Source organism: Aphelocoma coerulescens, chromosome 8 (assembly GCF_041296385.1).
Source record: "Aphelocoma coerulescens isolate FSJ_1873_10779 chromosome 8, UR_Acoe_1.0, whole genome shotgun sequence".
Taxonomy (NCBI): domain Eukaryota; kingdom Metazoa; phylum Chordata; class Aves; order Passeriformes; family Corvidae; genus Aphelocoma; species Aphelocoma coerulescens.
In genome coordinates, this window is record NC_091022.1 from 23,709,792 (window position 1) to 23,737,358 (window position 27,567).

Sequence of the window (27,567 nt, forward strand, 5' to 3'; positions counted from 1 at the left end):
AAGGACCCAAAGGAGCTGTTTGACCTAAACGCCCGTTGACTTAACTCCAAATTTTGGTTGTAAACGGATTTTGAGAACGGTAAAAAACCCCACCGGGGCCGGTAGAAGCCGGGCGGCCGCGAGGGCGGGCGGCGCTGGGCGCGGGGCGGCCAAGGCGTGCGAGGCCCGCGGCAGGCAGGCGGGCGGCAGGCGCGGCGGCGGAGGCCCCGCGCGGGCGCGGCCATGGCGGCCCCGGCGCGTGTGCCGGTGGTGGACGTGCAGAGCGACAATCTGGCGGAGCTGTGGCCGTCCATGGTGCTGGCGCTGCGCTCCGCTACCTTCGTGGCCGTGGATACGGTGAGCCGGGGCGGGGGCGGCGGCGGCGCGGGGCGGGGCGCGGCCGGTCCCGAGGAGCCACTGACGGTGTCTCGTCTCCCCGCAGGAGCTGAGCGGCCTCGGCGCCAGAAAGTCGCTGCTGAGCCCGTGAGTGCCCGGTGGGGCGGGGGGGGGGTGCGTCTCTCGGTACTGGCTGCCCGGTGCCCTCGCCCCGGGGTGTGGGCAGGCCGGAGCCGTCATGGCCCGTTCTTCCGCCGCCAGGTGCATCGAGGAGCGGTACAAGGCCATCTGCAGCGCCGCCAGGACACGCTCTGTCCTGTCCCTCGGCGTCGCCTGTTTCAAGCAGCTCCCGGAGAAGGTGCGTGCACGAACCGTAGTGCGGCCGTTTTCTCTTGGTCCTTCCCGGGGAACGGGGAGCATCGGGACGCGCTGGGAGATGGAATTCCCCCGTGGAATTGCCCCGGCTGTTTCGGCAGCTCCCTGACAGGTGTTCCTGCGTTCTTTACACACTCTCCTTGTGCAGTCCGAGAACACGTACCTGTGCCAGATCTACAACCTCACGCTGCTCTGCACAGAGGATTATGTGGTCGAGCCCCAGTCCGTGCAGTTCCTAGTGCAGCACGGCTTCGACTTCAACAAGCAGTATTCTCAGGGGATCCCTTACCACAAGGGCAACGACAAGGTACAAACCCACTCCCTTTCAGACACCTGAGCCTGCTCTGCTCCAGGTTTCCCGCGTGAAGGTGGGCTCACACAGGGTTCTTGAGTACAGCATTATCCCTTTCACCTCCCTGCTGCTTTAAACCCACTTGTGGCAGTTGCTTTTCCAAATATTTGTGTCTCTGTTCAGAGCAAGTCATAGCTGTGGGCACACAGGCTCTGAGGGCTCCCCAGAGTGACAGCAAGTCAGGGTGCCAAGGTGCGCTGACTGATCCTTCCTCGTGCAGGGCAATGAAAGCCAGAGCCTGAGCGTTCGGACACTTTTCCTGGAGCTCATCCGGGCAAAGAAGCCACTCATTCTCCATAACGGCCTGATCGACCTGGTCTTCCTGTACCAGTGTTTCTATGCTCACCTCCCAGAGAGCCTCGGCACCTTCACCGCCGACCTCTCAGAGATGTTCCCAGCAGGAATATACGACACCAAATACGCCTCGGAGTTTGAGACTCGCTTTGTAGCGTCCTACTTGGAATACGCCTACAAGAAGTGGTGAGCAGCACTCTGGTACTTCGAGCTTACAGGAGGAAAGGCAAAGGGGAAGTCAGTGTGTGTTTGTTTTTCCAGGCAAGGGGGCTGTTTCCTTTCACTGTCCCACTGACTGTAGAGCAGTGCTTTTCAGCTGACTCTGCCCTGTGCTTTTTCTGCTTCTAGAATGAGTTTGGTTTTTAATGGGCCTTATCTGTTCAGTGGGCAGCAGCTGAAAGAGAACTTCAAAACTGGTGCCAGCAGAAGACTGACCACAGTGACCTGATCTGAGATCTGATTGGGTCACTGCCTGGCTTTGGTCCAGCAGTGCCACAGGGTCATGGCAGGAATTCACATAGAAAAAACACCAGGGCTGTCCTGCATGGTTTGCTCATTATAATTCTGTTTTGTGAGGGACACTGCGGTTAAAGGGTGGGTGCTCCCTGCACTCCTTGACACTGACCAGCTCTGTCACACATCCTACATACTGAGACGCCTGTGGCCCACTCTGACTCCCATCACCTCCTTCCAAGCAAGGGCTTTGCTCTTGTTCAGGACACACGTCTGTGCTTTGCAGTCTGGCCCCACATTCTGCAGGCCCCACACAATCTAAAACAAGCCCTTGGGATCTCCATAAAGCTCAAGTCATGCTCTCTTTTGAGGAGAAAAGGTATTTTTAGTGACTGTTTTATCTCAGGAAATGCCACTTTGACAGGTCCAAAAACATTCAAGATGGCTGTTCTCAAAATATGCGTGTGCTTTGTTTTGACAAGATAAAAACTTTTTAAACTGACGTCTTAAAAGTTTTAACCCACAATTTTCATTAGGTAGAGCCTTCCAAAGGTTTTGGGGCTTTTAATCAGATCTTGGGACAAAACAGAGATCAGATTTTTTTCTCATGAAATGAAAACCATTTCCTTGTTGCTTGCATTGCCCAGGTTCAACCTGCCTGGGTGGTGACTGCTTGATGGTCTACATAGTACCTAATTTTTGGGTGTTTTTTCCTTGTGCATTAACATGATGAAGACAAACACATATTTTAGTGCTCTTTATAGTTAAAAAACCAAACTATACATCCCCTTCTCCCATAACTTCACCAGAGATGCTGTTTTCCCTTCCTGTATGCCAGCATAAGAAAAAACAACCTTTGAATTAGCATGGAAGCAACTATTTACTAAAGCTGCTCTCCTGGGATTTAATTTCTTTCCAGCGAGCTGTCTGGGACTTGAGCTCAAGAGCAGGAAACTCACGGAGTTGAGAGCTGGTGGAGAGCAGTGTTAGCTCTGTGCCCTGGTCCCGTCCCACAGTAACCGTGTGCTCCTCTTGTTCCAGCAAGCGAGAGAACTGCAAGCTGAGGGACTCCAGCGGGCAGCACCTCGCTGTGGAGTTCTGCAGTTACCCTGCCAACATGGCCCGGTACATCGATTACCGCTACTGCTCTCTGCAAGAAGAAAGCCACAGTGCTGGAGGGGGGAATAAGGTGCCCGTCTGTGAGAAATTTTCGGTAAGTAACGTGAATCCCCCGCTCCCTTCCTGGCTCCATGGAAAGGGGCACATGTGGCATGAGCCAGAAGTGGCGGGAAAGCACCTGGGAACTTCTCCTCACCTGCTTCACAGTACAAGGAACATTTTCAAGCTTCAGGTGGCTTCATGACAGACAATAGAGTGCTCTGCTTGGAGGTGGGGAATCCTACAGGCTTCATTAGGAAAATTCCAAAAGAGAGTCTATGGCCCTAAACAGTGGGATAGTGTGAGTTACAGTATCCATTCCTGTCTTGGAGTGGGGGGGGCTGCAAGTTCTGTGTTAGTTTGGCTTATCCTACAACAAAGAAATGCCACCTCTACCCTTCCCTGTATCTTCATTAGATATAAAAAATTATTACCTGTCTGCAGCATGTGGCACTGTAGCACAGGGTGATCCACAACAGCTTGTCCTGGTGCAGCTAGAGCAGCAAAGAGCCCATCTGATCAGATCATAACTGGCTTCAGGTGCTTCATGGAGAAAAGGAGCTCTTCCAGATGTTGCACATTCTGTCATAGACCATAGGTTGGGGAAATCTCTGGAAGTTTCTCATCCAGCCACCACCTCAGTGTTGCTCAGAGCTTGTTTGGTAACTTTAGAAACTGTGTAAGGACAGAGATTACAAAACAACTCCAGGCCCCTGTTCCAGTACTTGATCACTATGTGAAAAACACTTTCCTGTATGTCTAGTCATAATTTACCCTGACTGTTACCAGGTCCCCTCTCCCTGTGCTAACTAGAGTTTAGCTCAATCTTCTCCATTACCTCTGCTGTAGGTACCTGTAGACACTAGCTAGATATCTCCCTCTCTTTAGCCTTGTCTTCTCCAGGCAGAACAAACCTACCTTCCTTGGCCTCTTCTCATACACTGTGTGCTGCACCTTGAGAGCTCCCTGGTGCACCTACTGCAGCGTGCCAGCACCTTTCCTGTGTGCTGTGGGGCTGTAACTGGACACTGTTCCTGACCCAGCCTCGCAAGCCCTTGGTGGAAGGGAATAACTAGCTCCACTCCATGTTAAGATGATTGCTGTTCTAACCAGGAAGATGGAGGCTACAGACCCATCTCTCTCTCTCTCTCTTCCTAGGCCTATGGCTGGTGTCCAAAAGGGGTGAAGTGTCCACAGTCTCACAACATTGACCTCATCATTGACGAGGACGACAAGCTTTGGGAGAAGCGAAAGAAACGGAAGCACAAATGGAAGCATCATAAGAACATAGAAGTGCTTGCAAATGCATTCCAACAGGAAAGCTCAGGGGAAAAAACAGAGCAAGCTCAGAATGGAGAGGAGGGACCACCACGGAAACAGAGCTGCTATAAGCCTGCAGCTGCTACAGAGCTGGCAGAGATCACACCCAGCGGAGAGGGCAGGCCACTGGAGGAAATCTCCATGGACATGGAAACAGAGGTCAACTCAGATGCCAGCACACAATGGGAAGAGAATCTGGGGAGCACTGAAAGAACTGCTGCCCAGGGAGCAGCTGCCCTGAGCCCTTGTGCCAAGGGAAATGCCTCTGACAGTGACCAAGTGGAGAGGAAGTCGAAGTTTCCTGCTGGGTTGGACTCAGCCAGTCACCCAGCCATCCCTGAGACTGAAGCAGCAGGTGCTGCAGGAAAGGAAAAGGAAACTCAGGGCCCTCCTTCACAGGGGGGCACACACCGAGCTGGCTTCGATGCGTTCATGACCGGCTATATCATGGCTTATGTCTGGATGCTCAAGAAAGGGAAAAACACAGACGCTGCTGCAGGGCCCTGGTTGCCAGACTGCCATAACAAACTGTACCTCAGTGGGAAATCAGTGCCACTGCAAATAGTGAAGAGCTTGTTTTCTAAATCTTCCAAAGCTCATAGTGAGAAGATAAAGTTGGCCTGGGACAGTGCATAGAGCTACAGAACTCCTCACTAAACTGGGCTTTTTTTTTTTCCTCCAGGTTTTGGAGTTCTTTCTTCCATCAAGAACTCTCCAAAAAGGGAACAGGGTTCATATTCTTGTTTCTGTTTTAACATCTGACTGATTAAATTGCTCTCAGTTGGAGTTGCCCATGTTCCTTAGTGGCATGCTGGGATGTGAAGGTGGGGATCAGGCTGAAGTGGGAGAAATGCACCTTTGGTTAGAGCATGCACAGATGAGACCTTTGTTCTTACAGGAGAGATGAGAAGGAGAAAGTTCGTCCCAAATGTGCCAGCTGATTCTAGTGCAGGGTAATTGCATGCAGAACCAAGCCATAGCAGGTCTTCAGACTTGTTCCAAGGGGAGAGGCAGTGGGGCTGAAAGCCAGATACGTGATCCTGAGAAACTGCACAGCTTCCTGTGCTACTGAAGCTGTTTAGGGCTAGAACAGAGCAGCCACCATGGCAAGCGCCCTGCAGGCTGCTATCAAAAGCCATTTTATCTGGTAGGTCAGAAGCTATGGCCTACTCTTCAGACCACTGTAACACAGAGCAGAAAAAAAAATCCTTGAGTCTCATGGATTTAATAGTGGAACACTTCAACGAGATGCAGGAGAGAAATAACACTTACTGAGGATGACAGTTTTCCGTGTGTATAACTCAGCACTGAGTAATAGCAAACACAATCTCAAGCCAGATATTAATGGCATTTGTAGCTTAAGTAAGCATTTGAGCCAGCTTTTTAAACTTGGAGTTGTCCTCTTAATCACAAGACTCAGGCCTTGATTTCATTTTTATTTTGAAAGCAAGTTGGGAAAGTTTACAAAACCTGACCAAGAAAAAAATTATGAAAATATTTAAGTGGATTCATCTTTGGTTACTTCTTATTGCAGTTCCAATAAAACATAGACCATTTCTATAGTTCAAAAAAGTCAGAAGGTCAATCAACATAAAAACAAGACGTGCTTTCTTTACATATTCATAAATATCTGCAATATTAGAAAAGTTGTTTCGCAAAGATTTTTTTCTGGCAGTGTTAACTTACTATTATACACAGGCTACAAACTTCTTCCTAAACCTTTAATTACAAGTTCAGCTATTTACAGACTGCAAAATATTAAGACATAAAACTCCTTCATAAATACGAAAATAGATCATCTCGCAAAGATCTTTATACTTAATCAAATATCTGACTGCCCCTCCTCCCAAAAAAAGGTTATTTGTTTTGCATAGAAATGTAGTGACATGCAATATAAACAATAGCATTAAGTGCAAACAGGAATTATTCAAGTGTCTTTAGTTGTACTGGCAAAAATACCAATGTTCTGTTACAAATAATACATCAATGCCTCTCCAACAAGTACAAGTCTGCTACAGCCCCTCGGCTGTGCTGCTTTTGAAGGGCAGCAATTCACATGCATTCTCTTGGCTGCATTTTGTCAACCTGCAACCACAACAAAAAATAGCTTATAACAGACATTTAAATGAACTCAACATAGATTTAAAGTGAATTAAACGCATCTTTGATCTCTTCAGGGAGATGTGTAGCAATGTGTAGAAAGTACTTTAAAAGAGCAAGAACTGCTCCTGTAAAGTCAAAATCACGGTAAAATCCAATCACAATAAAATTTGTCACATCACTATAAAACAAGGGGTTTGCTGACCACATGTTCAAATTCATGTTTATCAGTAGCTGTCAGAAGATGGCCCTCTGTAGAAAAGCAACCCCAGTAGGCAGAAAACCTAGTAGTTACTAGGTACAGCCTAGATTCAGCCTTATGCAGCCAAAGGGACAAGATGTAGTGACTTACAACTGCATCCAGACCCTTGAAAACACTGGGTTTCAGCAACCACTTTGCAATTTTTAAAATGATCTTTTACTCCAGTTTCATACACATGCCTCTTCCCATGCAGAGCAATCTAGGAAAGGTCTGAGCTGCCAGTCCTTGGCCTTTCTATTTCTGACATCTCCACCTCAGTACAAAGAGCCAGAAAAGCTGATAGTTGTGCCCAATGCACGTCAACTGGTTGTGCTTAGAGCGGACATTTAAGAAAATAAAATTTTAGCTGTGCTGCTTTGTAAGAGCTGTTCAGGCCAGGGAAACATTGTAAAGACAGCGGTGTAAGAGAACAGATGAGGTCACTGCAATGGGTGCCCTGGAGATACTCCAAGCCTGACTGCTCAAGCTTTGCAGTCAGTGTCAGAGAGGGCAGCAGTCTTCATGATGAGGTGACAGCACTGACAGCCAGGGCTCACTCACGTGAGCCCCAGGGCAGCCAGAGTTGTGCGTGTGCTCTCTGGTCAGGCTGCTGGAGGGTGCTGGACAGCTTCCCTCAGCGTGGTGATCCAAAAGTAAACTACTCATTATTGCTTGTTTGTCTGAAGTCACACACCTAAATGCATCTTGTGACAACAGAAGCTGGTGCTGATGGTTTCCCCCCCAGAAGATACAATCGTAGCAAAGATTTAAAAAAAAAAAAAGCAAAAAAAAAAAAAAAAGCAAAAAAAAAAAAAAAAAAAAAAAAAAAGCAAGCGGGCACCAGGCAGGCAACTCACTGGCAATTGAGTTCTGATGTTTCTCTGTCCTCGAAGTTACACACACACTGGCAGCTATACAAGCTGCTCTGCACTCTGCAGACATGATACAGAAGACAGAGACTACTCTACAGATCAGCACCTTCAAGAGGCAGAGAGGTGTGGGCCAAAAGGGGTGATCTTAGCACAGGCATTTTCTCTTTCAAAAACTGCCAACAGCTGCCTAATCTGGCATGGACTGTATTAAATAACTCAGCAACACCAGGTTTCTCATTTCATTCATGGCAGCCACTGCAAAGGGAGAACTGCTGCTCAGGTTAACACATACTTCACTAGAGGAAGTCACAGCTGTAACTCACAGAATAGCCTCCTACACCTCTGGAGAGATACACACCCCAGCTAAGAAAGAACTATGGCTTTCTTCATCCTTTCTTTGAGATGGGAGAAGAGTAGAAATAGTCTGGCTTCCATCAGAGACTAGCTTACAGTATCCAGCCTTACAAGAAAGCAGGAAGAGTGTAACAGGCTATCTGGATGAATTCTGGATTCTGCGGCATCACCATCTGCTCAGCAGGTGTGCAATGTTTACCTCACTTAGGAATGATAATACAGGCTAAAAAACCCCATAAAATAAAATTTTAAAATCCCATGTTTTTGGGATGATGATAGTGGAAAAGGGCAGGATGTTGCACAAGTGTCACAGAACAAGCTTTCCCATACATTGCATCCCAGAGCAGGGATCACTGATGCTGGTTCCAGCAAGCAGCAATAAAGCTCATGTTGCTGCTTCTTTCACAGGTACCTGCTGGTGGAGGGAAGTAAAAAAAAAAAAAACTTAAAAAAAATATTATCTTATTCAATGACAGAAGAAACCAATAAAGACAGCAGCTTATTTCTGTAGAGGAAACAAAAAGTCAATTGGGGACAAGTTAATTTTTTTCAGTTTGACAATTCAAAGCCCTCTTGTGAGTTGTCCTCTCCAAGAGCACTTGTGGGGCTACAACACTGCTGGCAACTTCCCCCTGTGCAGGAGATCCCTGTCCTCTGTCAAGCAGTCTGGTGAGGAGCTATCATTACCTGCAGTGAAATCAGTGAGATGGGATGTTGTACCAGAGAGGAAGGTGAATGTGACCCTTCTAGTTTAGTGCTAACAGTCAGTTGTGATGTAGCTACTGTATTTAATTATTCTGTGGAAACAGATTATGATGTCGACTCAGCTCTTCAGAGATAAGAGGCCACCCCCTGCCAAAAGCTCAGTACAGCTGGTACTTTCAGAAGCCGTTTCTTCAGAAGCCCAGAAATGGCAATGCCTGGAATATGCCTCTCTGTGCCCTGGGCAAATCTTCCTCCACATTTGGGCTGAGGTACATAAAGAGCTGTACAAGGAAGAGAGCTTCCCTGCACAAATGTATTAAACATCATTACTAAATCCCAAGGGAAAATGAAACACCAGGGAACAGATTCTTCTTGTTAATTGCAAAGTATTTGTCATGTGACTCAGCCTGCAGATTGTGACCAGCATGAGCGGTTTTGTTTTTGCTGCTTTTGAAAGAAGAGCTTGTTTAATGCTACAACAGCATTCAAAGCAGCTCTGGGACCAGAGAGCATTCCTATCTGCTCAACATAGCTCGGAAAGACTTCTGTGCCTGTTTCTAAAACAGGGACTCCAACTCACGTGCACTGATGCAGAATGTTAATGACTAATCTGCAGTGGCGTAGAGCAGCTGGTTAGTCAGAGGAAGAGGGAAAAATCTAAGGGTCATTCTTTCTACTCTACATGGAGCTTAAGACCTTAAAATGCCCCGTGCTGGAAATCCAGGTCAAACTGTTTACATGGTGCCTGCTCTGGCTGCTGCCTCTTGGAAGGGCTGTAGGACCCACATGGCCATTCTGGCTGGAGTAGTTCCCCCTCCGAACACAAACCAGGAAAGGGAATAAGCACAATTTGAATTAGAGTTTTATAAAATAATCAGTCTCTTCAGACACTGTCTGCAGCTATCTGTCTGACAGCCAGCTTCCACCATCCGTTGAGTCTCTTTCAAATCTGAAGCCCAGCACTGCAGAAAAACAGTTTAAGCAACTGGGAACAACTGTTCTCTCAAGGATACGTTCAGTTTGAGCCCTCCCTTCATATGTCACAAGTTGACTTTGTGCTGCCACTTGCTGAGATGTTGGAGGAGGTCTGAGACAACAGGGCAGGACTGTCCCCATCCTGCTCCCTGAAGGGCCATGCCTCTCTCTTCAGCTCTGTGGAAGGACTAACACTGAACAGAGGCTTTGTAGACTCTAACAGAGTAATTTTCAATAGATCATCTTCTACCTCCATCTCTTCAGAAGGGAGACAACCTGCAAACATTTGTGGGGAGCCACGTCCCTCAGAGTTCACTGAATTCTCAACTGGGAGCTTTTTGTAAGATAGTGGCCCAGACTGGGCCAGCACTAATGGCTGATCACACGCTGGATCTCCACATGTGTTCTCAACAGGGCAAAACCCATTTTCCTCCTGGGCCACTGGCCCATCTGAACAGTCCATATCCTCCTCCTGTCCTGGTGCAAGAAGAAACTCTGGTCTGTGAGGCTTGGCGTGAAAGGGGGGAATCTCTGACACACCATATTTTGTGCTACTCAAGAGTTTTTGCCGAACCTCTGCACCTAACTGGGCTGGGTCACACCTGCCAACAGTTGAAGACAGTCCTCCAAACAGGCCATATTCCTTGTGTGGTAATTCAGGAGAGAGTGGAAGTGATCTGCATCTCCTCCCAGGAAGAAGGGAAAGTTCTTGCCAGTCTGTGCTGTATGCCTGCCGGAACTGGGACTGGCTGGCTTTCAGGCCTCCACCTGCCTCTGGAGAATGCAAGTCAAACACGAGTGAAATTACAGACTTGCTTGGCATGTCAAAGAATTTGATTTTTCCCCCCTTGAGGTCCTCCCGGGCACTAAAGGGATTAACTTTCCGGCCTAACCCTTTGCTTGGTGTGTAGTAGGGGTCCTGCACATTTATCTTCCTGCAAGGCTTGCGGGAGAAGATATCCGACTGGCTGCGTGACAACCAGATATTCCGACGCGGACGGGGTGACTTGGGTGGGATCTTATCATCCAAGGAACTCAAACGTTTTACTCCTGGTCCTTTGTCAATTGATCCTGAGTAGAAAAAGAGAAATACTCTTAGCTTAAAGAAGCTCTATATAGCTGTATGTCTGCTCACTCTCAGAGCCTTCATGACAACTGTAAAGAAAAGAGCTGCATTTCTGATATTCCAAACTATGTTCCATAAGCACAAATCTGCTCCTTCCTTTTAAGTTCCTGCACAAACACAAGTACACCATTCTCTTCTCCTCAGTGTATTTTAGAGCCCCTTCAAACCTCCTTGCTGCCAGTACACTGGCACAGCAGAGATGGCACAGGGTGGTGTTGGAGAAGAACAATTTGCATGTTTCTGGATTTATCATCCTGGCTTCCAGCAGAGGTTGCCCAAGGTCTGTTGGTGCTACTGACCACAAAAGAGAACCAGTACAAAACATAGCTGCCAAAGAAATTGGGACTTTTTCACCCTGATGGAAAATGTCTAAGACCAAAATAAATGTTCCTCCTTGTACCATGCAGATTTTAAATCATTCTATCCCAGCCTTCTTTCAGTACATTATCCAATACAAAACTAGAGATATATGAGAGTCTGACCCTAATGAATAGGAGTTTAAAAGTTGTACATATGCCTGTATATCTGCACCTATTGCACACATACATCCTTTTATAAATAAAAGCTGTATCACTAGACTAGGACGAGAAAATGGTAGATGTTAACTCCTTGAGTGTTTGGAATCTGTATCTGGCAGGGCTCTCAAGGAACCTCTGAAAAGCCATGTTAGAGTGATAACAAATGGGTATAAAGAAGTGATAGCTCCTTTTGATTACCATTTCCAGAATAAGCACATATGGATTTTCTCTTTTCCCTTTAAATATTGCCACGGTTTAGACTACAGTCATTCCATGTAGGAAACACTATGCAAGTCAAAGAACAGCATGTAACACTTCTTTGAGAAGTACTTGTTTTGTACATGTACTCCAAAGGGAGAATGCCAGAAAAATGAAAAAAAAAAAAACCAACCAAAACCCACCAAACCCCAACCCAAACAAAAAACCCTAAACAAACAAAACAAATTTCCTTTTTAACTCACACCTCTTTTAGATGCTTTCCAGGTGTGGGAGAATTACCACATGCATTAACTCTATGTGGTTTGAAGTAGAGAATAATTATTTCAATCTACAACTATATTACAGATTGACAGGTATCTCCATTTGTTGCACATCTGTATAGCCACACGAGAAACTATTTTTAATGTGCTCTTAAATTTCTAATGCCAGAAGTCTACTAACAAAACAACCAAGTCAGAATACAGCCCAGGCTACAAGAGTTTGCTCCCCACACCAGGTGGCACCAGACAGCTTTAGAGAAAACCTTTCAAGGCAAACATTCCCCAGCAGACCTGGGACTCATCTTTTCTCGTCTTTCAGAGTTATTTCTAGGTACTTTATAATACTCTTGCATCTTCTGTGCTCTTCCTCCTGAAGGAATTTAAGAAGCCTCTAAATGTTACATGTAACATGCACCAAAGAAATTATGTATATGATGTATATGTACTAAGTATGGCAGTGATAAATAAAAAGTTGATGGATTTTCATATACTATTGGCAACTTACAAAACCATTCCCAAATGAACTCTAGATTTCCTCTCAAGAGCTTGGGGACAGAATTTTATCAGGCACTTTAAGAAACAGCTGGGTTTTTTTTCACCAAAGGACATTCTGCAATGCAAAGTATAGAGCATTGCTCCAGAATAATTTTCAGTGTTTGTGTAAAATCTTTCACAAACTGTAAATAACACCATATCTAGCCAAAATACCAGTTTTCAAAATATGAAGCTTTTTCTCCTCTTTATATGCACGAAGCAATGTTTGTACAATACAGACACTTACCTTTTTGTTTTCTTTCACTGTTGTCGAGGTTCAAGAACTTTCTGTCTCTCTCTGAGTCCTCATTCCTCAGGCGGTTTAACATTTCCTCCAGTGTGTTGACAATATCAGCAAATGAAGGACGCAACTTTGGATCCATCTGTGAATGCACACAAACCAAATAAGTCCATGTGGGCTTGTCCATGCTATTCTGCTAACAGAGTGGACAGAAAGAGGGACAATCTGAGGAAACTGAGGAAATTCAAGACAGTTTTAAGTGTGTTGTCATTACAAAAAATCCTACGTAAAGAAGGAGAAAAGCAGTATTCTATTACACCTCTCACATTTAGTTAGCAACTTGTAAATATTCTATGAAGAGGATAAATTTTAAATTGAAAAGGTGGGAAACTGTCAGATTCATGCTTTGTGAGGGGGGTTGGTTGGTCTGCTTGAAATAGCTTGCATAGGACAGGATTTCTTTCTGGACTCTGGTTATCAAACAGAGATTATATACCAATGTTATTTCAAAAGGATTACACAAAACAACACAGCTATGTCAGTCTTTAAAAGATTGTAATTCTTCCATCATCTCCTTGTGGCTTTAATTAAAACAGACCTAAATGGCACTGCTGATTTTAAAGCCAAAAATGTTGTATTTTTCCATCTGTTAATTAGCCATACTATTTGGTATACTGGTCTATCTTGTAAGGAAGCAAGGGTGGTTATATAATTTGACAAAGTTATAAATTAGGAAAAAGAAAAATCTCTTTCCCAGGTAAAATATTCTCCCTACTCATCAATATGTATTAGTCTGTATTTCTCAGTGTGTATTTATTTATTCATGCTAGCAGATACAGATCTCTAAACAAAGTCCAACACTAAAATTGTACCACAGGGCAAGCAGCTTCATTTAAGCAGTAACTTTGAAGGCATTTCATCATTTTGAGCATTGACCCTGTATATTATGTCATAGGCTTCACTACTGTAGGTAGCAACATTTAATTCAGCAGCCAAAAGTTCACTTCATTCCAGTAATAAAAAAGATTCCGCTTGACCTGATTGCTGTTTCCAGCCTTCTAAAGGCTTTTTCAGAATGGACAAGCCCAGACAGATCTCACCTCTACAATGGGAACAGTAGTGCTTTGTACACAGCAAACCCCAAAGACCTCCCTGATACTGCCCTGCAGCTTGTTTGAGATGGATTTTTCTGAAGAGAACTGGTATGATCAGCAATGCCAGAACACCTTCTGGCAACAAGGGGTAAAAGGCTAAAAATTCATATGTACAGTAACAAAACCAAACAAAGAAACCACACTTGAAGAGCTCAAGAGCAGCAAGAAAATTGTTCTAAAGCAGCAGCTGGAATTTCCTGGCATTGGAAAACATATTTTTCTGCATTCCCTATTTCACTGAAAGAGTAGGGCAGGGGCAGCACTGAAGCACACACTGTACTCTGACAAACTTACTAATTTGGGAATCTCAGGGAGCTGTTGCAAGCTACAGGAAGTTACAGGAAGTAAAAAGAGCTCTCTGGCTATTTTAATTTGTGCTAGGTAAGTTCCAAGACAAGAGCAGCAATGGAAAAGTTACTCAGAGCAGTATTTGTCTCTTCCATCCCTGAACAGTCCAGATTCTGCTCAAACTGAAGAGAAGGTTCCTTCTCAAAGCAGCAGTTGCCTACAGCTTAGCTCATCCTGGTAAGCTTTTTGCATGATAATTTATGATTATATTTATTAAATATTCCCACAGGTATGCTTATAATTGTTGGGGAGCCTTCCTTGCAGGTGCTTATTTACAAACCCTCACATTTTGTAACAGTAAATTAAATTTTAATCCACTACTCATACATGTCAGTTTTTACTGGTTTTCTTAGTGTGCCTTAAAACACATTTGCTGGCTGTAGAAAATCTTAGGGCTTTGCACATTAGTTCAGCTGGGCTATACAGTTCACACCTTGGTGACCTATTAAATAATAAAAAGCTATATAAGTGTCCATGTCTCAGAGCAGGTTACCACAGCAATCACCTCTTACTGAAGCACAGCATGTTTAGGAAGATATAAGAAAGCTTTATCTGTTTACTTCATTTTCCTTCTCCTAGGTGAGTGGTATGTGAATTCCAGCATGCCCCACACCGAAATCAGCATATTAATGGCTGGATCACAAGACAGTAATTTCCATTTCAATTCAGTGAAGGGACATTTATTATACAGGGAGTTGCATTTGACAATAATGAGTAGAGAAAACTGTTTTTTTCTGAGCACACCAAATTCTTACATGAGAATGTAAGGTTACTGCCCCTTCCTTCATGAACAGTTTTACTCTGATTTTCAGAGTTGAAAAATTGCTTTGAATCATGCACCATGTGCTTGGATGCAGTACCATTTCTGGAGTCTGCAGCTGGGAGTTGAGATTTCTGAAGTCAAATCCTACCTCTAACCAAACCCTTTAGTGCTCATGTAATCAAAGCACTTCATAAACACGAGTCAGATGTACCACTGTCCAGGTGAAGCAAGCCCTGCTGTACTAAGGTGAAACAAGAGGAGCTACGTAGCTCATCCACAGCAAGTTCCACAAACACTTTTAGAATTAAATTACGCTATGTGGTGCCAAAAGCAGCAGTCAGTCATTGCCCCCATTCTCACCTTTATACCACTCTCTCCTTGAGCATGGGCTTTTGAACTAATACAAAGTAAAGAGAGAGGTCGAGTCAAAAATAACCATCAAAAGCACAAAGAGATGAGACTTCTTCAAAGCACTCACTTGGACACAATGCTGGCATTGGTTCCAGCGCAGCCTGGTTGTGAATCCAGGGCCAAGTTTTGTGCAGTAAAATTTTTAAAAGCTGCCTCTACTTAAGTTGAGTAAACTGGACATTCCCAACTTCAGTTGAATGTGGTGGAAGCTCAGGTTCTCTTATTTTATATAACTGGTTTACTATACGTTGGTACTAGCAACTCTGTTACAGGATAACCAGCAGAAGAGATCTACTTCCCTGGAGTTTTCACAATAAGGAGCCAGGAAGGTATCCAGCCCCATCACAATTTTACTTGAATAATTGCCAGAAAATTCTCTCCATACAGCACATGGCCTATAGCCTTACACATATTAAATCATTTCGGTCCAAGTTTGGATTTTATGACACTGGCTAAGGATTTGGACGTCGAAGCCCTTTTCCAAAAGGCATCATATAGACACTTTAGAGTAGTTTAATGCCTGCTCTTGATTTGTTTGTCCCTTCTGTTTGTAAGAGCAACTCAGTCCTTCCTTCATAACTCAGCAGGTCTGCACACAACAACAGCTGGATTTTGTCAGCCCGAGGGTTAGCCAGTGTCAATGGCATCCAACTGGTTATGATCAGCCTGAGCAGCCTGCAAGAAGCTGTTCAGTGTGCCAGACCTATTTGTTTGGCATGACAGAACACAGAATTGCCAAAACACAAGGCAAACCTTTTAGCAAGGGGAAGGGAAGGATTATAAAAACTGAAAGGGACTTCCTGGGTACATTGCTTCTATAGGTGGGCTCTTCAAGTCTCTTCTGTAAATGCTCTAAGCTTTATCTTCAAAAGCCAGAGGGATTTAGAGAACTCCAGCTTAGACCTCTCCCCTTGAAGTAAGATACTCACGTTACAGCAGTTGAAGGCCAGCTGGAGGAAGTCAGGAGGACAGTCTCCCACCATGTGCTGGAAAGAATCATAATCTAATCCAAAATTCTGTACAAACAACAACAAAGCATAGAGAAATAAATTAGGTCTTCCATCTTGCTCAAAGCATCATCTTTTTAGGGGGTCCCTATGTGAAATTATCAGGAATAACCATGAACACCTTCTCAGCAACCACAATTACAGAGGAGTTTGAGAAAACTTCATGCACACTCCAAACTGCAGCGTTCCCAGTGCGGATTACTGATACAGGATAGCTGTAAGACAATGGGCTGACATCAAAGCCCATCCTTCTTCCTGGATTCAAATGCAATCCACTGCACTTGAAATGTTGCCCCTGTGGATTTGGAAACAATACCTTATACTATGATGTTTCACTATAGTGACTTTCACAGTGCAAATTAACAGCCTCCTCTAAAACCAGAGGCTTTGCTAGGGTGGAAATGTATCAGTTAAAATGGCTAACTTTTCAGTGGATGGTACACTGGTAATAAAAATTATCCAGTTCCTTATGTGCATGTCTATAAAATCTGAAGGGCAGACTAAAAAAGGATCTTTTATTTACTGCAGTTCGAGACCTAAACAATTTTCCACTTTCAGAAAGGGAGGGGGATAGACAATTTGGAATAACCCCCACCAAGGGTCAAAAGCTGCCCTGCAGATGGGATGAATAAAGAAAAAAAGTATCTTTAATTAGTCAATTATAACTCAGATCCACAGTGCTTAGGAGAGTCCACACAAAATAAGGGTGAAGTTATTTTGGCTGCTGTTAACAGAGCCCCTGCCCCTTTCACAAGGAGGGGCTGCTTAATGCATGCAGTGTGCCTAAAGTGCCCCATTTTGAACCTGGCAAGAAGTCTACATGAGCTATCACTCCACAAAAGGAAGAGTTTGCATTGCAGTGCTCTCGATGTACTGCCAGTTAGGGGCAGAAAAGATTCCCATGAGGATTGCAGCAGCACAAACTCTCTGAGAAAGAGTCTTCAATAGAGCTTCCTACAATAACAGCATAAAGAGCAAAAGCCTTTTACAGGCTATTTTTAATGTCCCACCTATTCATCCTATCTTTGGCAGCAGTGGCAGAGGCTCTAAAGGCTGAGCTTTTATCATGGCAGACTCGCCACCTCCCACCAATGTTGTAAACAACCACTTACCTCTGTGCGAGGGAGATAGTCTGGGTCTGCCTGAATTCTTGCTATAATCTCACACAGAATTATGCCATAGGAGAACACATCTGCCTGAGAGAAAAAAAATAATAGACACATGGTTCAGCTATGAATACTCAGCGTTCTTATCTGCCACTGAGTTTCTCCTCACCCCAAATGGCTATCATGAAACAACAACACCACAGCCTTACAACATTGAGCAACAGCATTAGAGCTAACATTTTCTGTGTGAAGAAATACATGCTCACAGAAAGCATTCTTGTTGCACAAAAGCAATAACTTTAAAATTCTTTCAAAAAAAAAAAAAGAAAAAACCCACCAAATCACTCTTAATTCAGCAGTGTAAAAATTTAAAAAATAAAAAAATCCTTCCTTGCACAAAGAACAGTGAGGTTCCATTTGATGTCTTACACATGGGAATAATTAAAAACACAGCCAAAACATGACATGCATATATATCACTGTGGTTAGAAAAACAGGTTTAGAATACACATGATCACAGCCTAGCCAGAACATTAATGCTGCTGTTAAGAAAAATTACATCTTCCTCTTCTCGGTTCAGTACCTCTGGAGAAAACCATCTTCCCAAAGCTTGAGATACCTAGCAGCACTGTGTATCAGTGCTCTATTTCCATGACGTTTAGTAACCACTTATCTGACTACCTCTGGAGCTGCACAGTTCCTCAGATTTCCACCCACCTGAATTTTTCGGGTAAGAGAATTTAAGAAAACATGGAATACAAGTCTGCAGAGCAGAAGCTTGCATCCCTCATCCCTTATGTATCAGACTGGCTTATATGTCACGTTTCATGCTGCTTCCTCTTTAGTCTTCCCCTTGGTAGGGTTAATGAAGAATGTGGCACCATAGATTTGGGTACTTTATTATTAATTAGGTCAATTAAAACTCCTTAAAAGCTTTGAAATGGTAATTATTACATTCGTCACTGAGGTAGTTACTGCTTTCCTGCAAGTTAAAAGTACCACAAATTAAACAGATTATTGACTTCTAGATATAGAGAGGTACAGGATATGGGCTTTATCACAGAAAAGCTACACTGGCAGGGCTGAAATAATGGACAGAAAATCCTGTGTACAGAAAAGATTGATTGAAAACACCATTTCTAAAACCCAGTGTGATCTCATCCTCCTCTGAAAGAACATTTCCTGATGACACGAAGAGAAAGACTTAGGAATACCTTTGGAGAACATTTTCTCTCATCAACGTATCTTACCTTAAGACATGCTGCTTTATATTTCATATTTATACACACATATATATACACACACTCATCCATCCATCCATATATATACACACACAGAGAATTGTGCAAATTTACATACAGACCTTTTACTTCTACCCAGATTTCATTAGTGTACAGTCAGGGAAGCAACTTTGCTTCATTTCTTATGAGATTTGGTTAAATTAAATTGTGTTAGATCAACAAAACATTACTATATTTCAGTATGTGGGGTGTTTCAGAATGGAAATAGCATAACAGAGAACAATCCTAAAGCCAATTATATCTCCATATAAGATTACACACCATGAATTAAAAACATTAGCTATTTAACTCTCACTCTCCCTCAGTCTGAATGATCTACTGAGTACAGAAAACACCACAAGTGAAAATAACAATAGTTTTAATATTATGGAAATTCTAAATCTTGCATACCACTACAGAAGAGAAACATTTGACAGCTAACTGCATTTATATCATGTACCTACCTTTTCATTGTAGGGCTCATCTCTGAGAACTTCTGGTGCCATCCAGAAGGGTGAACCCACAACTGGCAACTTCTCACTATATAGATGTGGGATAGATATGGATAGGAGGTGGTGGTAGAGAAGGAAGAACCATTAATTAAACGCTCAAGCATTACTACTACCTTTCCCAATCAATTACTCATATTTTATTTCTAGTTTTTAAGTACCCAGCCACTTTAAAAGAACGTTTTATTTTAAGATCACGGCTGTTCAATAGTTTTTATTGCCAAACTCTTGGCAGAGTTGGTTCCTTCATCTACATATAAAAAGGCTTATGGACATCAGTTTTGGGCTAGATGCCAAGCTCTCCATTCATCCAGCAAGACATGCAAGTATCATCCCTACATGTATATGCAGCTCTGAATGAAGTCAAACTGTATTTAAAATAATAAAGATCTGCTAACTGTATTTTTTTTAAAAAAATTAAAAACCAGGATTGACCAGATGAATCCTTTAATATGGAAAAATTAAAAGTAATCAGAATAGACCCAACTCAAAAAAACTGGAGCTTCCATAAGGCTGAATAGCTGGGCCTTAAAAAAGGCCTCCAGCCTTACACCTAGCTGACCTTGAGGGAATACCTATTTAAAAAAGAAAAGGACTCTGAAGGCCTCAAAGTAGCATGGCTAGTTACCAGCCAACTGGAAAGAACAAAGCTGCATTTGAAAATGGAGGTAATGCTAGATAAAAACAAAATAGTGGCTAATGTTGCTTGTTTTAGTCTCAAGCTACCTTAACTGTAATCTCAGTTTTCAGGGCATCTCAAAGCTGGGTATTAAGGACACATTAAGGCACCTGTAGTGCCTTCCTGATTTTGTGATGGGTTCATCTGAACACAGCTGAAGCTTTCAGCACTTCACTGAGTACTCCACAGCAGCTACAAGATAAACACTGGCCGTACTTATCAGTAGTTTGGAAATTAAGATGTTCACTTTAAGCTTAAAGATCCAAAATTTCACCAATACTCATGCAATCCTTCAGACCTCTCAAGATACAGTTTTAGGATATGTGCAGTTTAAAAACTGTGCGTAGCCGAGATCAACTTTTATTGTTTTCTATGAAGTCAAAAGTGCTGGAAGGCTTTTTATTTATTTTACACAGAAGCACACGCTGGAGAAAATCTGACAGCACATTTCACAGTCAGAATACTTTGAAATACACAAGTCAATATACAGAGAGAACAATGAAATCCTTGTCCTTGATCTCTCTAATGGAGGGATGACAAAAGGACTATTTTCAATTGTGACAATAGCTTGTGACAGTCCCCTGTGCATTCCTCAAATGAGTTAAGATTATAATTTCATCCTAGGGAAAGTAAAATGGTAAGATAATGTTAGACAGTAATTTTATAACTAATTTTATTTTGCTCTGTTATAAACCTCGATCTTAAAAACTAACCCAGAGGTTAAACAAGAATAATGCTGGAGTGCCACTGAATATTGTTTATGAAAGTGGAAAGAAGATAAAGTCGCTTGAAATCAACAAATGACATTTATTACAAAATCATCCCAATCCAGAACGTTGGACAGTATTTTTGTGTTTGTTTTGTGTTTTGGTTTTTTTTAAACCCAAAATTCCCAAGTACCAGCTTAAAAGATCGACTGAAAAGCTTGAGCAAATCCTCTAGTGATTGGAACATTTTTGAAGAATAAATGTCACCAGTAAATATCAAAATTGACAGTAATTAAGGCTGGAACATCTTGGCTATCCAGCCTGCGGTTCCAGACTGAAGACTGAGGGTATTTTTTTCAAATTCTGTACCAGAGTGCAATAACAGCCCCAAGGATCTGGCTCGCTAGAGCTTCTGACCTGCAGTTGTCCTGCAATTCTCACTCCATTTAGATTAGCTCACATACCTGTGATCAGGAATTTTCTCTGCTAAACCAAAGTCTCCAACTATTGCTGAGTATCCATTCTCATCATGTTTTATTAAGCAGTTCTGGAAAAACAAAACAAAAACCAAACAGAAGAGTTATTGTCTGGGCATGAAACCTCTATAACATTCCAGATTAAAAATAGATTAAAAAAGACTACAAAATATAGTTTGGAAGATATTAATCTATGAGAAGCTTTTGTCTGAGAGCAACAACACTTTTCCCCTACCCTCCCCCTGCACAATCACGTCTGTCAAACTTAAGATGCTGCAAACAGCCTTCCACTTACCTAATAATCCACTTAAAAACTTGCTGAGAAGGCAGGCAGCCACAGGCAGCACATACCCTGCTAAGTTTTCACAAGAATTAAGATGATTTAGCTCCCTTATGCTCAAATATGCAATACATGCTGTTCATTATGACACTTTATATTTTCTCTTTACAATTTGCCTGTACCTGACCAGAATACTAAATCAGAGCAGACTTTAAATGCCTTTATATATTTTGTTACATTAGCTATTGAAAACTTACATCAGAACATGTAAGATATAACCAAGTTGTATATGCTTTTAGAGTCTCAAAATTCTTTATTTTACAGTATATCATAAGACATGATTTAAGAGAAAAGTCTAATAGGGAAATGCTGTCAGTCTTCTCCTCTCAGATGTTCCCTCCAGTGTCAGGATGGAGGGCAACTTAAGGACACACAGAGATAATGGTGCTCTAACAGCATCACATCACACACAGGGTATTATTGATTTCTTTTTGTTATTTATTTACAACTCTGAGAAATATGCTTTGACCATTCCAGTACCACATCTTTTCCCAATTCACCAAATGAATCGATAGCTGATTCCCTGCATTTTGTTCTATCCTGCAATAGGTGGAACAAGACAGAGAATGCATTCCTTTCCCACATGCCTTGTTCTGTATCCTTCTGCGGGCAGTACAATAGCAGTGACAGGCAGCAAACCCACTGCTGACTCCTACCGAGTGGTACCCTGCATTAATTAGCTAAACAGCAGGAAACACTTTCTGGCTTTATTGTGCTTGGATATACAAAAGCCCCTTGCTGACCCCAGAGCATTAGCTTGTCTGTATAATGCAACTACTAAGAAAAGTGAGTCCCTTGTCTAAAAGATCAAGTTCAGGTCATCACTGTTTATATTATTCAGATACGATTGTGGCCCAGGCCATGAAGCAAGTTTTCTTCCTGCCAATTAAAAGGTTAAGCAAGCCACTCCTGTGATCATGTAAGGAAAATGCATGTCAGCCTCTTGAAACACATGCCAGGCTCCTGAGAAGCAAAGCTTTATTTATTTAGCATGACTCAAGTATAATAACTACAGTTAGTTTGGGGATTCATAAACACGTACCATGTTAAATCAACTGTGCTTGCCCAAAGAGCAGCAAAGCTTCTCAGTTGCAGGCTTTGTTATCTTTTATCAAAGAGTGCATTCATTCAGCTCGCCTCTCTTTAAACATTTGGTCACTGTAAGTGGACTTAAAACTGAGCAGGATAAAACTTTACTGAAAAATTTTACTCCAAGGATTCAGACAAGTGGAATTTTATTGCGTACCACACAGAAACAAGTCCACGAGGACACCAAAGATTTTGCAGTGTTCAAGAAGGCTCATACTATTTTATGCAGAAAAAAATTCAGGTTACTTTTCAGCCACAGATTGCTCAGCCACTGAAGATAATTCTTAATTCAATATTTTTTAAAAAAAGACTCTATAATTCATAAACACTAGTTCTAAAATATAGATTTCCTTCTTGCATTATACCATGACTATTTACATTTTGTTCATTTTGAGAAGCAAGACTCCAGTACTTAATTTTACCTTCTGGATTTTATGGATTATTGTTATTCTCCAATAACCCCCAATCTCCAAAATTTCAGGGGAACATTTACCTCCCAACAAAGAACTATTTTCAACATAACTAAAAATCTGTCTGCTTAAGATCCACAATAATTTACAAGGCTGCTTTGATACCAAAAGGAAGCTTAAATGAAACATCATCCTAACAGCAAATATTCCTTCAGCTTCTTACCAGTATCTAATCACATCCTGTTAGACAGTGATACATCACCAACTGAAGCTGAACAATTCTACCCCCCACCAAGCCCGAGGCAGTCTCAGCTTTCAGGTACAGTACCGAACTATTATACAAGTAGGTTATTCCTAGATAAATCATACATTAAACCAATGCTGCCTGACAGCTCTGAGCCCCTTCCCTGATGAGCAGGATTTGCCTGCAGCAGAGCCAGGCTGCCTTTCAGTGCGAATGCTTGGAGAGACCCAACAGCACAGACACCCCACTGCTGTGGGGTCCACAGGTCCTGCAGGAGAGGCCACTGACACCAGGAGAAGGCACTGGGGGAAAGCCTTGGGCAACATTCCTGCTGTAGAGTACTGATGAGCTCTTCTGCTGTGGTGGGCTGCACAATGTAAAATTATATAAAGAAGGAAGCTAAACTGTTCTCTCTCATTAGTGGATGCTTGTCTTTCGTTTGCACATGAAGAAATGATGAGTGCGAATTTAAATTCATTAGGATACGTATTCCAGTACAGGAGTGACTTTTGTATTCATAGTTAAATCAGCCACAGGCAGGTGACATGCACCATACAATAAAATTCCAGTGTCACTACAAATGCTCACTGTAGTGAAACTAAACTGATTTAATTCATCTGGGGCAAATTTTTACATAGCTAAGCACCAATTTCCTGGAACCCAGAAAGAATGAAAGCCCATTCCTAGCAAAATCAGTAGTAAGCCCTTTCAACATACACTAGCATGGTCAGATGTCACTTTTCCAGCCTGTGCTGCTCATTCAGGGCAAGGTTGTGCAGATGGTAAAGCTGCATTCTGTGCTGAGATTCTCCAAGCAGTCAAGGCCAACCCTCAGCACCATTATGCTCCTTCTCCACACTTCCCATCTTAGTAATGCCATTACACGACACTGTGCCAAACCCACAACACGAATGATGGAGTTACCAGATTTAAGATGCAATTCATAAATAGGTAACATAACACAGCCCACTGTGGTTCATGTGCACTCAATGAAAGACAAAGAATTCACATTCTACCAACAAAATAAATCAAGATTGAAAAGGGACAAAGCTTCATTAGAGACGAAAAGGTTAAAAAGAGCTTTTGAATTTAATCTAGAGGTAGTATCTTAGTAGGAAACTTACAATAGTACAAACTGCACTGTTTATTCCAACAAAGCGATATTCTCAGTTTCTATCAAAAAAATAGTGTTTCAATGCAGCATGAAGTAGTTTCATTAATGGATTTTGGCTCAGAGATGCAAGAGTTCAAACCCCTCACCAATGCAAAGAGCCTCTCAACCACCGCCTATGAAATGAAATGCCAAGCAGCTTCACAACATGAGCTTTGAGAAAGCACTTTTGACTTACTATTGCACTATTTGTATAAGCTGCAAGGCAATAAAACTTGGTGACCTTTTCAGGCTTTCTTTTTGGACCTCTACATACAGGGATGTTCTTTCCTTTGGCAGCTTACACAGTCAAAGAGGGCAGTATTTGACTTCAGCTGAGTTTTTGAGGGTTTTTTTCCTCCCAAAATAGGGACCTCATCAGTCCTTCCTGAGGCAGTCTCTTAATAGAAGCAAGGAGCTCTGCACATGAGTCCTAAAGAGTTAACAGAGCTGTTTAGGCAGACAGATGTGAAAGAACATAAAGCCCCCTTTGTGTTACAGGAGCTTAACATCTGCTTTGCACAGCATAATCCTACTAAGACGAATGCAATATTCTACTCTTCCTTTTACATAAACAAAAATGAAAATAGACTCAAGAGTTAAAAATAAGTTGCTTAGATGAAGAAACACCATAGTTTTATTTTTATTTTATATTACATACAAGCTAAACTGCTCAGAGATTTTACTGCACTCCAGAAAACCCAGAAATGCTACTGCAGTGTCATTTGCAACCTTCTGATGACTGTTACCGAATTAAAATAATTAAAGGCCAATTGAGATGTATCAGCTGTTTTAAAAGTGCTATCCCCTAGGAGAAACCCCACGGAAAATTTAATGTGTAACAGGAAGTTTACAGTACTAGATACACTTTTGAAACTATTATGCTTAAGGGAGAGGTTCCATTTGGTTCCCAAAGTACCAGCAGAAGTTTAGTATTGAAACTATCATTAGAAATAGCCATCTGTAATAGCTAATTTTTTCAGTGCAAGCCCTTCCTTGCAGTGCAAAATATCCAGACGAGCTTATTCCAGCACAAAGGGGACCTTGCAACTGCCACAGCAACTATGAAACTCATCAGACAAAGGTGCTGTTCACGGCCTGGGGTTTATTTGGTTTTAAAGAAGCAAACAGCATACAAGGTAGGAAGTCAGGGCATGTCACTTTCAAGCCCAAAGGCAGTGAATTCATGTTACATCAGATAATCCACAGTAATTGGTTACATACATGATTCTGTCCCCGAGTAACTGAGACTGCTCCTCTCAATGAGAGAAGGCTGAGCCATTACACACTGTGAAGTGAAAGCAGATGTCGGCAGGAATACACACACATACACATGCCTAGAGATTACAATTTCTTCATAGATTTTATCATCAATGGAGCTCACAAGGTTCCCTAAAACTGCTCACAACCTACTATTAATTATAAAACCTTGTTTTCAATTATACATAATTCTGCAAAACTAAAAGGCATTTGTTTGGAGGTTTGCCTGTTTGTTTTTAATCAACAGTTTTGATAGAGGATTTTTAGGGAGGGGGTGTAAACCATCAAAATATCATCAGCCTATGGTATCATACCAATTTTGGCATGTTCACAACTTGAAATGTGATGAGACCTCTGTTTAAGATGCTCCTGTTGCCACCTCTGCAAAGAGTAGACCGGGATAGAGTTGAACAGTATATGCTGCATGAGGAATTTGAGAGCACGACTAAGGTGACAAGACAAGAGGATAAGCCCAAGCCAGGGACTGGCAGGGACCAAAACCAGGGTCCTGAGCCAGGGGAAAAAAAACAAACCACATACTATTACAAGGACAGAAGAACTGCAAGTACAGCAAACAAGCAGTGGTGGCACAGATCAGAACTAACCTGGAGCAGCAGAACCTGGGGAGAGCTAGAAATGGCTAAACATACTAAAGACCAAAACACAAAGACAGACTGAATAAAGCATCGAGCAGGAGTATTAGGAAGAGAGTAAATGAAGTCAGCCAGACAAGGAGTTTGACCAATAAGGTTGGTGGGGCAGGAACTGGGAACAAAAAAGAAGAGAAAAAACCCCTTATGTACAAGGATGAAATGCTTGACCAGAGACTGGCATCGTACACTAGCAGAAAGGATTGGATAGTAACAGACCAGGTGTGATTGGTCTTGGAAAAACGGGCAGACTCCTGGATGTTCACTTCTCACTGCCAAGGAGTCTTGTTCCCCTCCCTATTCCTCTTCCATAGCAAAACCACACAATGTGTTCCAGCAATACTAATTAACAGTAGCGACAAATACAAATTAAAAATACTTCATGTATTAGTTACTGTATTAACTAAAGCAACAGACACCCCTACCATGAATCTCAAGCTTCCAACTCTAAAATGAAGTGCATAATGCCATTTTTTCCAAAACTGATAGGAAGTTGTATACAACAGACACTACATCATAAAATAATACTGCACAAAAGATGGGATGTAAAACTTCTGCAACAATTTTCCTTTTTCCCCGTATGCATACACATTAAGGTAACATCCTTAATTACATGACAGTTTTCCACCTGGCATCCATGTGTTTTAGAGCACACAATGGATTAATGCTGATGGTGAATTGGGGCTGTACATAAAACACTTGGACCACTATTTTCACGACTCTGACCACTCTTCCCACAGAAACAGTAGTGTGGCAGAAAGTCTGGGAAGAGATGAAAAGGAAAGCCTGGACTGCAAATGAAGCTCTTCTGTGTTGTGGTTAAGACTATTGCAGTGTTGCCCTGGGATCTGGATTCTGGCCTTCCCCAGCATCACAGAAGGATTCTGTAACAAGGAAGCTACTTCAGCAAAATCTTCCACATATTGTTACTAATCTTGTGCTTTCTCTGCCTCCAGGGGTCAAACCTGACTATTTTATAAGTGCTGTAATGCTTCCAACTGCCTCTGAGGTCAGTGAGCATATTGCTTTGAACTTAAACATGTAAAATGCAAATACTCCAAAAAAAGTCTTAAAGCATATACCCAATATTCACCAATATTCTTGCTTTTAATCTGTTGTAATACGGATGATCTTATTCATCTCCCTCATCTCAGGAATACTGTAAGAATAATTTCACTGGTATGAGGGCAGTCATTGGCATAAGCTGACAAGGAAATCAACAGTGCTTCCAGAGCAGGGTTTGAATGCAGTGCAAGTACAGTGCAAACAAGGTGCTGAAGAAACTACTGTGTAGCAGTAAGACATTTATTTTGAGGGGTGAGGTAAAAAGGGATTTTGCTGTAATTTTTTTGCAGGCTGGATACTTCTTCCCTATGCTTTCCTAAACATGGCTGTTTCAATTGTAAGTTACAACAGCTAGAATGTTGTAAAACCAAGTCAGATTGAGAAAAAACTATCATAATTCAGTGGCTTCTGTTGAAACACTTCCACAGTACAATTTCTGTTTTAATGATTGCATCTTCTATGACTAAGATTTTCAGAGTTAAAATTCATAACCAGAGCTCCTTGACA

At 42.4% G+C, this 27,567-nt stretch overlaps 2 protein-coding genes across 3 annotated transcripts in view; one reads left to right on the forward strand and one right to left on the reverse strand.

Annotated features, from left to right (window-relative positions):
- The first annotated feature begins 208 nt into the window (after nt 1-208).
- On the forward strand, nt 209-6,184 carry TOE1 (target of EGR1, exonuclease). Its single transcript, XM_069023273.1, has 7 exons — nt 209-336; nt 422-462; nt 577-673; nt 839-997; nt 1,263-1,522; nt 2,831-3,002; nt 4,106-6,184. Exons 1-7 carry the CDS (start codon nt 223-225, stop codon nt 4,901-4,903), a joined length of 1,641 nt encoding a protein of 546 aa, XP_068879374.1. The 5' UTR covers nt 209-222; the 3' UTR covers nt 4,904-6,184.
- TESK2 (testis associated actin remodelling kinase 2) overlaps nt 5,687-27,567 on the reverse strand; it is an 80,012-nt gene continuing 58,131 nt past the window's right edge. For both annotated transcript variants that reach the window (XM_069023271.1, XM_069023272.1), the window contains exons 6-11: nt 20,841-20,923; nt 18,946-19,021; nt 17,208-17,291; nt 16,018-16,104; nt 12,419-12,554; nt 5,687-10,585 (exon numbers count right to left, since the gene is read on the reverse strand). In XM_069023271.1, the coding sequence (XP_068879372.1) occupies nt 9,573-10,585; nt 12,419-12,554; nt 16,018-16,104; nt 17,208-17,291; nt 18,946-19,021; nt 20,841-20,923 (1,479 nt within the window). In that variant the 3' untranslated portion in view covers nt 5,687-9,572. The remainder of the gene's footprint in view (nt 10,586-12,418; nt 12,555-16,017; nt 16,105-17,207; nt 17,292-18,945; nt 19,022-20,840; nt 20,924-27,567) is intronic.